The following is an 18,677-nucleotide window of genomic DNA, read 5'->3' on the forward strand; positions in this document are numbered from 1 at the left end:
TTTTGCATTATATTTATATTTGTCCAAAATTTGCTTATTGTTAAATTTTTAAAAAGCGTCTTTGCTTCAAATCCCCATAATAATTCAGCAAGCTCATTTTGTATGTTGATGTCCGCGTTTTCAATTTGAGCAGAAAATGGCACAATAATCCAATAAGGGATGTCAATGTTTTCCAAATCAACAAAACGCAGTTTAAAATCGTCGCTCAATTTTTGAAGATTACCTGTATATTTCCAAGTCTTCTTTTTTTATTTCTAATTGTCACATATCTGAAAAATACTGATAATCCTTCGACCAATCGACCCTTCCGGTTCAGATCGACCCCCGCCCTGGGGGTCTATATAGACCACTTTGGCGACCTCTGCTGTAGACTACTTTGGTTTCCTGGTAGCAAATCAACGATTTGAGGGCAATATTAGGTTTTAAAAAAAAGGAAGATACTTTCATAATAAGTCATATATTTTCAGAGGAAATAACGAAAGCACTTTATAACAATGCAGGTTTCTTAAATAAGCAAACATTCAACTTAGATAAGAAAAAAAATGGATAAATTAAAGTATCACTTTACGTATGATACTATAAGCAAATTAAATATTTGTATTTTCTTAATCTTAAAGCTTGACGCGAGTCACTTATTCGAGGAGCTTAAAGGAAGAACTGGTTGAGTGACATTTTTAAAAAATTCGTGATTTCTAGATCTTTATTTTAATTTATTAGTCTTATTTAAACATATAACAACATTTATATTGTTAAATCTATTAATTCCGGAGATACACATGGAAAGAACCGGCTAAGTGACATTATTTAAGTATCCTTTGGATGGAAGAATAGAAAAAATTTAAACTCTAAACAATTTTACTAAATTTTTTTACTTTTTTTAAGTTTTTTCTTTAACAAAGCGATATTACAAATATGTGTAGTACAAAAGTTAAATTTAAAAAAATTTAATACGTAAATCTAATTTGTTAATATTAAAATGTAGTAAAATTAATTTTTTTAGAGAAAGTTGAAAGCTTACAGTAATTTACAGAAGATGAAGTACGCGGAACTTTAAATGCTTTATCATTTCAAAAATAATATGTATATATTTTGTCTTTTTATTCAGACAAATTGATATTGTTTTCACTTTACAAAAAATATTAAATAATAAATTGATACAAATATTGAATTTATTAAGACCCGAAAATAAAGCAAAAAACAAAATTTTGGACCAAAATCCAAAAAAGACTGTGTATTTTTTTTAAAATTAACTTTCGCGCTGATTTATAAAAATGCTAATGGGTCTCAATCATATCTTATTTCAAGCATGGAAATCTTTGTACAAAAGCTAAAGATTAGAACACACACACACAAAAAAAATTTCCTCTGAAATTTCGACTCTTATATGAAGACGTGATTGAAAAGCGGAAATTTTTAAACTCTAATTAAGTTTTGAAGCATCTCAACTTAAGGATTCATTACCTTCTGAAGTGTTTCGCTAAAGTGGGCACTTTCGATAAAAGGAGGAACTTAAATTTCGTGAAAGAGGAAGCTAAACGAATAATAAAAATTTAAGAGATATTAAAAAAGTTGTGCATCCTGTTGTTCCATAACTTCGGATACAATTAAACGCTTACTTTTATAATATGGAATTTATCAAAAGAATTCTATTTTTAAAGATGAAAACAAGAGATACTGTCATTTTTCAATCAGGAAAATATTGCAACATTGGTTTAAAAATAAAAATAATTAATGTGCTTAGGAGAAAGTAATAAGACATTTTTTTTTAAAACAAAAGGAGCAATTTTTCATCCAACTGATCCTTTGTTTTGTTTCCAAACGAGTACAAGTTTATGGAATTTTCCAGTCTATTCAGTATAAGATGTTTTATTGTTTACCTTTAAACATTATAACAAAGTCATTTTAATGTACTGAAATATCGCTGTTTTATATTCTCGTAACTATTTGTTTTAAAAATGTAGCATGCCTAGGTTAATGTTTCAGTGCTTTCTAATGTTCCTTTTTTGTTTTGTTCTTTTGTTTTCATACCCAGTTAAGATTTCTAATTTTAAGTATAGCAAACATAAATAAATAAATATATCTCATTTTCTGCAAATCAACATAAAAAAAATTTAAAAAAAAAAAACATTTAAAAAAATCTTAAAATAACGGCCATAACTGGGAAAGGTTCGATTATAAAAAAAATGATTCATTTTAAGTGATTACTCAAGTGATTACGTAACAAAAAATTATTACTCAAATGAGATATTCAAATTTTGCGTGTCATAATAATATCGGAAGTTTAAACACAATGAGAAAATTAATTGCATTAACTGAAATAGAAAAAAAAGATCGAAACACGGATTTACAATGGCATCGAGAGCGTTAAAAGGTGATTATTGAAATGCGCGATACGAAATTTCCATATCTTATTATATTATATTGAAAATTTATTCGATCTAATTGTAGCCAAATAGAAAAAGGGGGCAAATTATATCATTGATTAAATAATTCTACTATTACAAATCGGAATTTATTGCAAAATTGCTACTCATTAAAATGTAAGTTCAAAAAACAATTAAAAAAACACCAGTTTTCCTAACGAACGATCTTTTAAATGTTTGCTATTTCAGAATTATTTTTTTCAGATTATCAGTTTTATACTTCTGTGTTTGCCTCAATAGTTCACTACTTCCATCTGAAGTTATGAAATTGTTTTTTCAGTCTTCTGTTCTCGAAGTTTATCTGAAGTTGTATTTTTTTCCTGCGTAAAAAAGTCGTTATCGTGAGTTAATGAAAACTTAGGAAGGAAAAGAAATAAAGGGTGCTGACGGATTATGGGTTAGAGTCCCCTTGCCGGCAGACTAACCGTGGGAGGTTTTCCCCTTCATGTAACGCAAATGCGGGTTAGTTCCACGAAAAGTTCTCCCAATACTTGATTCAAGAGTTCCCTTGTCTTCTGGGTTCAAAATGACAAAACTACGGAGTTGAACATTAGTAGTCGCAAACCCAAAAAATTGGGTCGGCTATTCAATGATGGTTATAAAATAAGATCGTATTGTGTAAATAAAAGCTATGGCACAATAGCTACTTTAATTTTTCCGTTAAAAACCAGAAGTGTTGTTGCACTATATCCCAACATAAATAATTCTACACTCCTTTTAGAAATGAATAAAACTTTATTTGAAGTTGAAAGAAGATTTTTGCACTTTTCATTCATAAAAATTATCATTCTTGAGCAAATGACACAACTTTGTCGTCGTCAGGTCAATGAAAACAAAAATCAGGAATGAACATGAAAACATCGTTTCAGATATTTCGGGATAAAAATGGATTTTTCAATGAGTGTCTCGGAACTAAATGCCTCTACTTCTACGGCTGTGATTGTTGTCTTAAGGTGGTATTTTAGAAAATTATATTTCTACGAGTTTTTCGAGGATCGCTATCGAATAATCTAAATGTAATGCATCTAATGAAAATAAACGCTTGAAAACAAAATTATAAAAAAAAAATTCTCAAAATATTCACCGCTTTCCTTGCCCATTTTCTGTAGAAAAAGAATGCAAAAAATTGACATATTTTTTAATTTCATTAATAAAAATACAAGGAAATAAAGCAAAACATAATACACAAGTTTTCAGTTGAATTTCTAAACGTGTAAAAAACATTTAATTTATCATCTGTTTACTATCCCAGAGTTATCTCGTGCAAATAAAAAAAAGTTAAATATGAGTCTTTGTAAGATAGTTTTTAAAACAAGGAACAACATAAAGTGATATTTTCCGAACACCAGTAAAATAATACGCCATTTTTTTTAAACTTTTTTTCTTCTATGTAAATTCAGTAACCATCGTATATACCTGCTGTTTCCAACTGGCGGCCCGGGGGCCACATCCGGCCCGCGAACTTAAATATATTAGTTGTCATTTTTCTGCGGACAATTTTCGTAAAAATTCTATACGGGTTTAAAATACTTTTCTCGTTAATAAAAACCTAATTTCTTCGTTTCTGTAAAATTTAACATACCAACGGTGCAAAGAAATTTATTTTTCAGGTTTTGCATCCAAGAAAATATTTATTCAAATACAAAAATAATCGTGTATGTTGCTCTTTTTTATTTCATTTTTTTTTGTATTTTGTGAATATAATTTAGCATGTGCGTATCAAAAACTTTCTCGAAGAAATTCTGCGATTTAACTTTTTGAAACCACTCATTTTGAGCGAAGATATTTACACACACATTTGTAAATTTAAAATCTAAATATCGATTCTCTGGTGGTAGCTGCAGACAAAGCTCAATTTTCTCATTGAATATTTTGTGCGCTACTATGTAAGTTTTAATACCAACCTTTTAAAAGTTTTATATCTTAACAATTAGATATCTGTTGCACATTAATTTTGACAAGGTGCACATTAAAGTCATTGTACATGCTACATGGCATTGATACATGGGTGCACATTAAAGTTATTGTAGCCCGAATTTTTTAATATGCAATTAAATATTTTTAAAAATCTACTTCTTATTTTAATTTGTAATTCAATACTTTTATTTTATTTTATTTTATAACCGTCGTTGAACAGCCGACCCAATTTAATGGGTTTACGACTACTAATGTTCAACTCCGTAGCCTTGTAATTTTGAACCAATCCAGAAGACAAGGAAATTCCTGGATCAGTACCCCCAGAGGTATTGATTTGTTATGGTAACATGGAGGACTTTGAGACTCGACAGATTTAACGTGCATCAGTCACCATTTACTACACGGGGAGTCTTCGGCCGGCGAGGATCGAACCCACGACCTCTTGGACTTGGGCCCAGCGCCCTACCGACCAGGCTATCCCGGCCTTCAATACTTTTGTTTTGTACAACTTGGTAAAAATCTGACAGTAATATTTAATGTTCCTTCAAACATAAAAGAGTCCTACATAGAAGTTTGATAAAGTTGCCGCCCGCCATTTGATTTGTGTTTTGAATTGTGGCCCCCGGCCTCATGTAAGTTGGAAACCCCTGGTATATACATACTATCGCACAAAGCACGTGTGCAGTCCCACAAACAAACAAACAGCAAACCTCCCAAACAAACCTTGGCAAACTTCCAATCACAGCAGATTTTTTTTTCCCTTTTTTTTTGCTTCCGGTAGAGTAAAAACGTGATAAAACACAACAAACTGAGCCCGAGTTTTCCCGGGATAATAAATAGTTGCAATATATACACACACGAGTTGTTAACTCGGGATGATCAGCAGGGGAAGTGTATGAAACTCACCTTCCGTGAAAACTGGACGAGGATGAGAATGGAAATCCCAGGAGGATGAGTCCGAGATCAGAGACGGCGAGGTTAATGAGAAGTAAGGACGTTGGAGTTATGAGTGATTTGAACCTGATGAACATTGCGAGTACGGCACCATTTCCGATGGTTCCCAAAACACCTGAAAGATAAAAATGATTACGCTAAAGATTAAAATGAAATAAAAACGATTAAGCTTAAAAATTAGTATGCTAAAGATAAAAATGATTACGCTGAAAAATGATTGCGCTTAAAAATGATTACGCTAGAGATAAAAATGATAAAATGAGATAAAAATGAGTCGGGGAGAGTGGAATCAATTGTAACAGGGTACGATTGTAACAGAGCAAAAATTTCGAGTGTCGGGTTCTAGATTTGATTCCTAGGTGGGGCACAAGGTGTATTTAATAAATCTACATGTACACACCTGCTGGCAACCATTTTTATGAACTTTTGAAAGAGATACATCACAAAAGATATTTTCACGCTACGTAAGTAATTTTTTTGGTATTAGAATATTATATTGTAACAAAGTAATTTTATTTAAACAAAATAAAATTATTAACCGAATATGTAAGTGAACACCTTAATTAACATTTCAATAAAAAAATTAGTTTTGTTAATTAACTAGCATTGTTTTTAACAAATGAAGCTGAAATGGCGTCATGGGGACGTTTGTAACAATAAGTAAAAGAGCGATTGTAACAGCTGAAAATAAATAATCTTATGCTTACAAACAATTACTTAACTCTTTAAGAACCACCAATAGTTTCCTATATCATTTATATTATGTTGCGTGTGCATTATTTCATTTGTCACCTTTCACAGCATAAATTAAAATTTTTAACCCCTTAAAGAAGTTTAACCCTTTAGGTTTCTGCTCATTATTATTTTTACTCCTAAAATATCACTACTATTTTGATCAATAAAAAAATATATCACAACTATGATAATATGTATAATTGATTATGTTTTAGTTGAATTTATGAGCCGTTACAATTGACCCCGTAAGTGGGGACAATTGTAACAACTGCATGACTGTCAAAAATTGTTAATAACTAATATAATAACATTTAAAATAAGGTATATATTTATTTTCTAGTAGAGGATAGTCTACTTTATTCGTCTGTCAATTAATACTAATAATATATTGGATTTTTTGTTAGTTAAAAATAGTTAAGTAAAAAATGTTACAATTGACCCCACTCTCCCCTACGCTTCATAGAAATGAATATTGGGTTTTAAATTCTAAAAACTTAACATGAGTTTAAAAATTTTTTTTATCTAATACATGTGAAATAAAATTATTATACATCTGTTTTATCCTTTTTTTTTTGAAGTCAATTCCTACTTAGGACAGACAACAACAAAGAAAAATTTCATTTTAGTTTTTTTTATTTAATAATTAAAAAAGTTTCTCCCGTATAAAACTAAAATGAATGAATTACATTTAATGAATGAATTTATATTTGAAAAATCTGTATTAACATCCACTGCAAGCTTAAAAAAATTTATTTGAACTTAAGTGGATGAATAAAAAGTATTTTATTAAAGGTTGAAAATTTGAACAAGATATATAGGGAGAGGGTGAACTAATTGTAGGAATTAAATAAATCTAAATTTTCTTATTGCTGAGAAAAACAATAATCAATCGATAGTTAGGAGGGCTAATTTTGAATTTTTATAAGCCTCTAAAGCTTATGCACAGTAAGAATATGAAGAATAAGTAAAAATGACAGACCGTTTTGGAAATTTTACTCTCTGGAATTAAAAAATAAGAACGATATAGTTTTATTTTTGGCGTTAAAGTTACGACTGTTGTTATAGACACATAAAGTAGAAATGAAACAACCTGGGAGCAATTCTAAAGAAAATCTCGCCATCAATACGTTTCTAAGCGACTTCCGTAAGTGTTCTTTGCAGAAGGGCAATTTCTTGATCGTTGAACACTTTTGAAACGCAATTTTCTAAAGTAAAAACTTCACCAGCAATAGAAAATAACGATCAACCGTAAATAACAATAAATATTTTTTTTTTCTTCTTTTTTTTCAAATTACAGAAACTAAATGAAGGCGGTGAAATGTTATGCCTGGTTCTGAGCAAAGGTATTTGATCTGAATGATCATAATCATGTTTTCATCAACCGTTTTTTTTTTATTATCATTTATTGAAATAAAAAGTTTTTTTTCAAATTTATCTTCATTAAATCTTTAATCATTTATTAAAAGTGTATTAATCATTTATTAAAGTTTATCATTTATTATAAGTGTTATAATTATATCGGAAATTTGGATTTACCAAAATGAAAATAATTTTCTCTCAATAGATGGTTATAATTCATTCTTTAATTGCAGAAATAATAATCGCTCTGGAGGTGTTTGTGTTTTTATTAAAATATGTCTTCATATTTCAGAGTTAGCCATACATTTTGTTTCCGCAGAATCTATATTATTTTATTGCAAACCTTTAGATTTATTATTTCTATCTTTATATAGATCTCTTGATTTTAGTGTTGATTTTTTTAATACTGAACTTAAGGTAATAATCTCTAAACTTAAATTTCCTAATGTAATACTGATGGGTGATATAAATATTGATATTCTAAGTGATGATTTTATTACTCATGAATATATTAATTTATTACGCCAATTTGGATTTCAAAATTACATAGACAAACCAACTAGAGTAAATTCCTCGTCAACTTGCATTGATCATGTATGTCTTCGTAAAAACAAAAAAAAATTTCAGTCAAATCCGCAATATTCATAAATGACATAAGTGATAACTATCCAATTTTTTGCAGTATTTATAACGATGAGGTAAATAAAATTAAGGAAACTGAAAATAAAATTTCAATCAACTATAATAAGCTCTATAATTATCTGTCAAGTTACAAATTTAATTACAATCCTCAAGATTCTCTTGATCAACAATATCAAAGTTTTATTTTCAAACTCAATAATTTAAAAAATAATTTTAAATATACGCATAAATCAAACAAAAGAGCCAAAAATAACTGGATGACTAGTAATATCTTGATTTTAATTCGAAGAAAGGAAAAACTATTTTTAAAAAAAAGTACAAAATATCCATGGGATATTATTTACAAAACAGCATACAACGCTATAATTTCTGAGCTTAAGAACTTAATTAAAACAGCAAAATCAGAATACTTCAAAAACAAATTTTTAAATTGTGATTCAAATAAACAAAAATGGGATCTTGTAAATAGTATTATTGGTAATCAGAGCAAATCACCTACTTTACCTGATATTTTAAACGACTATGAATCTTCTGATCAATTAAAGAAATCATTTGCAAATGCTAACAGTACCTCAAACCCAAATTCAAGCAGTTTTCAAATCTATATTTCACCAAGTTTAACCTCGTTTGTTTTCCTAGAATTGAATGATTGTGATGTACTTTACTTAATAAATTCTCTTTCTAATAAAAACTCCTTTGACTATGACGGTATTAATGTAGAATTAATTAAACAATTTGCTCTCAATAATATTAAAAAAAATTATCTTGTCCAAAGCTCACAACTAATTTCATCAATACCTCACTCAAGTCATCCATTTTTCCAACTTCTTTAAAAAGAGCAAATATAACTCCTATTTTTAAAACCGGCGATAAAAATTGCTTATCAAACTATAGACCAATTTCAATATTACTTGTTCTGTTTTTTCCAAAATCATTGAAAAAGCTCTAGCTGATAAAATGTACAATTATTTAAAACATAAAAATTTTTTTCTCTGAAAATCAATATGGATTTATTAAAGGCAAAAGTACAGAAAAAGCTCTTTTGGAATTTTAAAATTTATTCATAATAGTATTGCTAAAAATAAGATAACAGTAGATACATTTCTTGATACATCAAAATCTTTCGATAATGTCAATCACAATCTTTTAATCAAAAAATTAGAATTTGCTGGTTTCAGAGGAATTATTTTAAATTGGTTTATTTCATATCTTTCAAACAGAGAACATAAAGTTAAAATCCGAAGTAATTTTAGCAATTATATATTTTCAAACCGTGGTGCTCCTCAAGGATCTATTCTAGGACCCTTATTGTTTATTATATTCATTAATGACTTCTGTCAATTCAAACTTTTTGGTAAGATAATAACATATGCTGATGATTCCGTAATTTTGCATTTTTGCACTGATTTAAATCAACTAATTTTTCAAATTGAATCTGATTTATGCGTAATTTCAAAATGGTTTACAGTAAATGACTTAAATTTAAATCTAAATAAAACTAAATATATTTATTTCAGCTTAAGAAAATCAGAATTTAACTTATATTTAAAATTTCACTCTCTCTCTCTCCTGTAAAAGTACTAATGAAAATTATCAATGCCACATCCTACAATCTGTAAGTAATATAAAAATTTAAGACTATATATCGATTCTAATTTGAAATGAAAAACATATATTAACAATTTAGTTAAAAAATTGCTTTTTGTTTTAGTTAAATTTTATCACCTTAAGAATAAAATTCATTTTAATTTTGTGAAAGCACTCTATTACTCCTGGTTTCATTCTTTAATTAATTATGGTGCAATAATATACGGCGGTGAATATAAAACTAATTTACTTTCTTTAATCTCAGTTCAGAATAAATACTTCAAGATTATTAATTCTCTAAATATAAATAATTCAAGTATAACTACCACCAATCAGGGTTGGGTGTTTGACGTCAAAAAGTGGTTTTTGACATGACAAGGGTATAATACTGGTTTAAACCGTCAAAAACTGAAGTTTGCCAAGAAAATATATAAACTTCAAAACTACCAACAGTTGCCATCGAAATTTAATTATACTATAGAGGTAATCAGCAGGTTTTAAAATATTTTTTAATTAAAATTAATTTAAAATAACAGATTTAAAATCTCAGAAATTTATATTCAAATGCATGTGCAGAAAAATTTTGCACAAATTTTTTTTTAAATATTAATATTTTGAAAAAAAAAATTTTTTTTTTTGATACTTAAGAAAATTAAAAGTTTATTACTATGCATTTTTGACATATAAGGAACATATAACTAATATTTGTAAGGAACTTACAAGTTATGTTGTATAAATACAAACTTGATACAAGTGAATAAAATTTTTGTTTTAATCTTATACCGAATATCTTTATTATCCAGTATGTTAATTTGAATTTAAAACTAGTTATACTTGTGAATAATGATAAATACAATTCATATTGTTTATTATATTTATTTATAATTATTACACTTATCATTTTAAAAAAATTTTTACCTCTTAATTTTTTTTTCTCCACTTGTATTAAGAATACAAATAATGCATATCTTGAAAGCAAGAAGTAATTATTCAACAGCTGAATATTTAGATATTCAACAAAACTATATAGTATTCAGCAAAATGGAATTCACAAGTATTTGGATAAACTAAATTTTCAACATAGTAAATGAATAGGCTGAATATACTGTAAATCGACACTAACTACTCTGTGTATTTAACAGAAAGCACTTAAATTTGTATCGTCTTATGTTAAAAAGATTATTAAGAAGATTTAAAAGAATATTAAAAAGATTTTTCTTTAAAAGATGTCTAATGTGCAAAACTGCTAATGTTTGTCTTTAAAAATGTCTAATTTTTAGTATAATCTATACTATACACTAAATTTGGTTATAAATAAATTTCTTAATAATATCACTGCAGATTTTCAATAACACATGAAAATGAATACATAATATTACAAAAGATGTGAGCTTTCAAAAGTACAAGATTTTGGTTACTATTCAAAATATAAGTGTTTCTTCAAAATTTTAAATTTATTTTTTCTAGAACATATTTAGAAACACTATCCTTTATAAAAAATATATAAATTTTATGTATTAATTAAATTTCACATATGAATATAGGTTTTTGACATTTTCGACATTTTTGACGTGACGGTTTAAACCATGGTTTAAACCGTCAAAAACTGTCACATGTCAAAAACCTGCCACCAATATATATACAAGAATTAATCTATTACCATTTCGCCATAATGTATTTTTTTGTATTTTGCTTTATTTACACAACCATAAATTAATATGCAAATTAAAAACTAATGTGTCTGAAAGGAGACCAACTGAAATAAATGAGATTTCCTACTTTACAAAAGAAATTTCACGAAAACAGTTTTTTTTACTTAGCACCTAATTTATATAATAAATTACCATTTCAGTAGCAAAATATCCAAATATATTCTTCTTTTAAGCGTGCTTTATTTCAATTTGTGATGAACGTTGACGATTTAGATCTCTATTTTTCACTTTAAAGGAAGCAATTGATTTTTTATACCAATCTTGTGCCGATCCAAATGAATTTCTTATGCTACCTTTGTTATTTTTTTTATATAGTTTCATGTAGTTTTTTTCTCTTAACTTCTTTTTTAAATTTATTGTATTACCTTTCTTTGTCGCCTGGACAGGATTTTCCTCTTGGCGACGAATATATATTGTTTGTATTTGTTTTTGTTCCCAATATAGTTTTTGTTTGTTTGTTTCAAAAAAAAAAAAAGAATGTTATTTTAAAAATATCATCGATTAAAATACAGTTTTTTTTTTAAAAAAAATCATTGATTTAAAATTTTACAAAGCATTATAATTTGAAATATTTAATTTTTTAAATGATTTAATAATTTGAAAAAAATTGCAAATATATTTCAGTCTTAATAAATTTGAATTGCATTGTACTTCAGTAACATAATGTTGCAAACATATTTCTGTATCTATAAGTCTACCTTTTCTAAAACTAGGACGTTTTTTTTAAAAAAAAATTGGTTAGTCAAGTTATTCTACATAGAAATATTTTTCAACCTACAATAAAGGTAAGGTATAAAGCAACACTACTTATTAAAAATAATTTTTAAAAAAAAAGATTACTTGCAATTTCAATTTTATTTTATAACCGCTGTTGAGCAGCTGACCCACTTCTGAATTTACGATAACCAATATTTAACTCCGTAGCCTTGTCATTTTGAACTTAATCCAGAAGACAAGGACACTCTTGGATCAAGTATTGTGAGAAATTTGCCTTCGTGAAGGATTTTTTCTTGAGGAAACTAATCCGCATATGCGTTGCATGGAGAAGAAAATACACGAAAACCTCCCACGGTTAACCTGACAGCTAAGGGACTTAAACCTGTGATCTGTCTACCACTTAGGAAATTTTTCGCCAACACTGTGGTCCGTGCCACCCGGGTTTGGAATTCGTATCAACGAGACTGCTTGTTATTTTATTTTATTGCCGTCGTTGAACAGTCGGCCCAATTTTTGGGGTTTACGATAACCAATGTTCAACTCCGTAGCCTTGTCATTTTGAACTTAATCCAGAAGGCAAGGATACGCCTGGTTCAGTACCCCCAGAGGCATGATTTGCTGCGGGAACTTGGAGGACTTTGTGACTCGACAGATTTAATGTGCATCAGTCACCATTTACGACACAGAGAGTCTTCGGCCAGCAGGGATCGAACACACCTCTTGGACATGGGCCCAGTGCCCTACCAACCAGGCTATTCGTGCATCACGGCCCTACTGGAAAGATATTGTCTGAAATTCTTTGTAGAATTCTTATTAAAACTGCAACAATTACCGTGAATACCAGTAGTACGTATTACCAAAATTAATGAAGCACTTTCTACTTATGGCTATTTTCTGCGGTTCCCCTAAAGTACTTTTTTTCCATTAACTCAGTTTTTTAATGCATAGATTTTTTTTCTCCAATGTTTAGTTTTAATTCTTGGTTATTCTACGTTTTCAAATTACAATTTTTGTGTTTATGAAAATTTAAACAAAACTTAAAATCAGAGAGAAAAGGTTAATATTATTTCAAAGAAAATACTCGCCTTTTGATTTATTCATAAATCGCCTCCTCAAAATAGAAATTTAAAAAATTTTTCTCCGTATTTTCTTGAACAGCTTACACGGTGTTCTTTTACAAATCTTTAATTTTCTTATAAAAAGAAAGTGAGATTATTTATAGTGAAAGATATCAACATACTTTCCAAATGCATTCCGTAGATATGATGAGTATTATGTAAATCAATCCTATGTGCAGTTGGGTCTATGCACATTTTTGATCAAAAGGGATCTTCATAAATTACCTGAATGAAATGCTTCAATATGCATTTTTTTCTTCTTCAAATTTAAAATCGTAACTCTTTTCAAGGAAAATGAAATGAATACAAATGAACTACATACATTTTTCTGATAATCGAAAGGTAAAAGTAGAAAGGGTATACGGTTTTCTCCAAATTTGACTGGTTTAAACAAAAACAAATAAGTTAAAAAAAACAAGCCTGCTTTTTTTTTTTTTAAGAAAAAGTATTTTAAATAAGCATATTTTCCACTATTTATGTGCATTTTTTAAGTTAGAATATTGCAAAATAAAAGGAAGATGAAGTTTTCTCACATTTTTTACAATTTTGAGTTTAATTGATAGGCGGAATTCGTATACTTTAAATATAAGTTTTTAAATGTCTACGTAGAATTAAAGCTTCAATCAAACAAAAAACCTAGGTAAAATAAATTAATACGAGCAAATTTTAGATAAAATCATGAGAACTTGGAGAAGAAAAAACGTGGCTGATTCCATATTCTGTTAGTTTTTATAACTAGTTAAATAATTTTATAATTTTTGAAAGATTTAAATTTTCTCAAACTTAATCCTTATATGATTGTTAAAGATATATAATGTTCGCTTAAAATCATTGGGAATAAGCTGTTTTTCTAAATATTAATTTTTCAGTTAAATTTCAGAATTATTTCCTGTTGGTTGTTATAAAATAAATTTGTATAGTGTATATGGAGTATGCTTATATTAATTATTGTAATATTTCAAATTACTATTTTTATGCTATATTTAAGAAGAAGAAAAATAATTTCTTCTGCAAATATGCCAGCAAATATTTTCCGCAAATACGTCAATAAGAACATTGTTATATTTTAAGCTTCAGTATGTTAAAACAAATGACAAAAAAAAAGCAATTTGTTATTTTTTTCCTTCTAACGATTAGAACTAAAACATACTATATGTTTGTATTGATGCAGGGTGCATTCCATGTCAGTTCATCCAGCTATGGCACACATCATGTCAGATTTTCATGAAATTTTGTACACTGATAGAATTTTTGATGTCAATTTGAATACTATCAATAATATTGAAATTAGTAAAAGGGTTTAAAAGCATTTATATTTTTTCTAAAATGGCTCGTTTGCCGCTAATTTGATTAGCTATTAATGGCTGTAACTCAAATTATATTTGTCCCAGAACAAAGTTTTTTTTATTTAGTTTGGAATGTTTTCTGTCTTTTAAACATAATTTTATATAAATAAATGTCCTTCTTTAGTAAATTGTGCAGTTTTTTGATTAACGAAGTTTAGTAACTTCAGCAACTGGTTTCGTCCAACTTGCCCCCTTTAATATAAAAAAATTAGTTAAAGATATTGCATACTAGCATATAATAAAAAAATTTTGATGCGTGATTCTTATGCATTAATTAAATTAAGTAGTTTACAATTAATTTAATTCTGAACAGCAAAAAAATGATTATAATTATTTAAACAAACATTTATTCTGAAATAAAAGATTTTTAACTTGATCTAGAAAAATTTTAACAGTTACAGCAGTTTGTTGTACTAAATTTATTTTTGTATTTGTATTTATGTTGACATATTTTATAAAGTGGAAAATTTGACATTATGCTCGTCATTTTAGAAAACAATAGCCTATTTATCAATTTTACTCTTTTCCTCATTCCATTCAATTTAACTATTTATGTACATTGTCTTGAATAGTCTTGCAAATTAAAATTTGTATTGATTCAATTAATGAAAAAAAATCATCTTAACAATTAATTGACATTAATTCTACAAATTGTCGACTGCTAAATAATGATATTAATGCAAATAATGCTAAAATAATTAATTTTTTATACATACTGACAATGTGAAAGAAGAAACTTCTAAAATAACATTTAGATGTTAAATGCTTTTTTGAAAGTTTAGTGAAATTGTGAAGTAATAAATAAACTTATTTAAAGACGTTGACTGAATGTAAATAATAACAAGTTTCCTAAAATCGGAATCTCTACTCAAATAGAAGACTTTCCAGACATATTTCTAAAAAATTCTAGCCTAATATCGCAGTATGTAATGACAGTGTCAAAATATAAGATGAACCGCAAAAAATTAACATTATATTGAATATTTTATTTCAATTATTAAAAAATATAACACGTTAATACAGAGAAAAAAATGGTAGCAAACGACGGGAAAAAAAACATCATTTAAAAGGATAAAAAAAAATTAAAAAACCTCATACTTAGTCAACACTGAAAACTGTAATTTTTGTTATAATTCAACAATTTGGAAGTCAAAAGCAAAAACTTCTGATGTAAAATCAGTTTTCAATTTCGTATCTATTTAATTTTGTATCCCTGCTTAATTTAATTTTATACACTGCACCTGGGGCATGAGGCGAAAGATGCAAAAATAAACAAAAGTGAAATTTTTAAAGAAAGTATTTATGTAAATTAAAATAAACGGGTATTTTTCTAAATATATTGATAAATACTGAAGAGATAAAACACTAAAAAATAATCTAACTTTATAAATGAATTTATGCGAGTTCCAACTTTGATAAAAATAATAAATGTTCCCCCTCTAACAAAATGCGAGAATATTATGAGGATAAAAAATTATTCCATATTCAATTTAAAAAATTACATAGTTTCTTTTCCAGCGCTTTTGTTGCTTTAAATTAGTAACAATATATGTTTGTCATTATTAAAAGTATCCTGCAGAAAGATATTAGTGCTAGAGAGTTTTATCACAGATAACTCGAAAAAATTCTGTCTCAGGGATCGATAGGGTATATATTAAAGAGTAAATTAGACAACAGCAGAAAACTAGAACAGAATGTTAAAAAAATCCCATTTAATTTACTCTCAATTACGAAATAAGCAATTAATTAGAGTTCTAAAGATAATTGAGAGATATAGATCTGCATAGGAGGGAAAACAAGACAGTAAAATCATGCCGGGAAAAAATAGGGAAGCGCAAATTATGTAACTATCTTCTTTATCTTTAAATGTAATAAATAAAATGAAAAGACAAAAATGAAGGATTAAAAGAACGCAATATTTCTGAGCGTTTATTATAAAAACAGATATCAAGAGTCGATCCAGGGGGAAATTGAGACAGTTTTGCGGCCTCTTCACAAATTTCAAATTCGTAAAAACGATCTCTTCACATAATTTCACTTTACAAAAATAATCTTACAAAATTGTTGAACGGCCGATTCTCGGGAAGAAAAAAAAATTATCGTAAACGACGTGATTTTACGACAGCATTCGTCAAGTAATCGAACGCATCTAAACTGAAATTCTAAATTCGCGTATCATAATAGCGCATTAAAAATATCGATATTTCGCATAACCTTGTGGGGAAAAAACCGAAAAAATAGTGAATGAGAAACGAAAAAATTATCATCTAACGTCGCGAAATTACGATGGAATTATCATGAATCGAACGCTTCAATTCAAACTGGAATGTCGTTATAACATCGTTTTAAAAGTATCAGAATTTGATAAACCATGAGAAAAGGGCCGAAAAAATGATAAATAACCGAAAACAGAATCAACATACGTAATGAGGAGTGTGCGTTATGAAGTATTTCTCGCTCTGTTCATAAAAAAGCCGATCAGCCTGTGTAGGGGGCAGGGAACTGTCCTTGCATAAGAAGGGTTCTGGGTTCGAATCCCGGGCCAGGCATGGATGTTTTTTCCTTCTCTGTACTATATGTCCTCACTGTGGGAGCGACGTTGGCCCACCTAATAGGGTGCCCCTGAAAGAGAAGCCAACAAAATTGCCCTGTAAATGCCTGAATGGACGGATGTTATCACAGGTGGGCATTAAAAAAAGCTGAATTTTTTAAAGGTAATTTTTTTATCACTTAGATTAGATTAAGTTAATATATCATCCTGTTCACGTGAGTGCATAGTTTATTCTCACCTCTTTTATGCTAATTTTTTTTCTCAAAGCCAGGCAAACTAACTTATATTTTATTTTTACTTTGATGAAAGTTTTCGGATAATTTAAGTTTCTTTTTTTTAATCTCGATTCATGTAATTAGTTGAACAGTTTGCTTTTAAATCCACTTAAACAAGTATCTATCTATTTACAAAGTCTATAGTTTGTTTCTAAATTAGTTGCGTTTCTTAATTAGTTACTATATTTATGTTCCTCGCTAAAGCTTGAAAGATTTCTAGGGGTTAAGGAGAGACTACAAATTGTTAGAGGTAATGATTTTCAATAGATATAAATTTACCCATAGATCCAAAAAATTTGTAAAGTGATCAATCTTGAAATAAACTTTTTACCTAGTCAAGGACTGCAGTAAAATTAAGATTGATTGAATTGTAACAAATCGAACGCGACTTGACTAAAGTGATAACTAAGGCCCGGATTTTGATGACATTTGCTTTTTTTTGCATTTTTTGCATTTTTGGACATTTTTTGTCCTTTAGAGCATTTTTTTAGATTTATAGGGCATTTTTCCTTAAATTTGGGGGCGTATTTTGCATTTTAATGCATTTTTTAAAGTTTTTTGTTAATTTTTTTCCAATTTTTATTATTTTTTATCAATTTTCATTATTACACTGACTTCCTAACAATGAAGAAAATCTATAGGATATTAACAGGTGAAGCAAAATCTTTTCAAATTGAAGAAGAATTGTCACTAAGTGAGACCGTCTTTTTCAAGTACGCACCTATAACATCAGTAGACGTTGAAAGAAGCTTCTGCAGGAATGAAAATTTACTTTCAGACAAGTACGCTCGTTTACATTTCAAATTATCAAAAAACATTTAATAATCCAATGTAATTCTGATATTTTGTAATATTATGAGATGGAAGTTGTTATATCCATTAAAGTTTCCATACAAAATAAAAATATTTTGGTGTCAATATATTTTCCTTTTTCTGTTATTTTAGGATATAAATCATATTTTTCAAACTTTAATGAACGTAGAACAAGTATTGCATTGCTTTATATTTTTTAAATGACTCATAATAATTTTAAAGAGCAAAACATTTTCTAATTCAATATTTTTACTTTATTTAGGGCACTTTTTTTCATTTTTAAGGGTATTTTTTGCCCTTTTTAAGGGCATTTTTTGCACTTTTTAAGGGCATTAATTGAGATTTTTCAGGTCATCAAAATCCGGGCTCTAGTGATAACTCATAATCAAACTTCGCTCGTCGTTATAGCATCGTATAAAAATAACTGAATTTGAAATACGACGCGTGAAGGACCGAAAAAAATGATAAATAACTATCATCGACCGATGTGAAATTACGATGGAATCATTAAAAATCAAACGCCCAAGA

At 28.1% G+C, this 18,677-nt stretch overlaps 1 protein-coding gene across 3 annotated transcripts in view; it reads right to left on the reverse strand.

The window, feature by feature from the left end:
- LOC107449547 (visual pigment-like receptor peropsin) overlaps positions 1-18,677 on the reverse strand; it is a 100,965-nt gene that overhangs the window by 28,491 nt on the left and 53,797 nt on the right. For all 3 annotated transcript variants that reach the window (XM_087150829.1, XM_087150830.1, XM_087150825.1), the window contains one exon: positions 5,247-5,409. In XM_087150829.1, the coding sequence (XP_087006955.1) occupies positions 5,247-5,409 (163 nt within the window). The remainder of the gene's footprint in view (positions 1-5,246; positions 5,410-18,677) is intronic.

The sequence above is a fragment of the Parasteatoda tepidariorum genome, chromosome 1, assembly GCF_982258835.1.
Source record: "Parasteatoda tepidariorum strain Cologne lab strain chromosome 1, Ptep-v5.0, whole genome shotgun sequence".
In the NCBI taxonomy this organism is placed as follows: domain Eukaryota; kingdom Metazoa; phylum Arthropoda; class Arachnida; order Araneae; family Theridiidae; genus Parasteatoda; species Parasteatoda tepidariorum.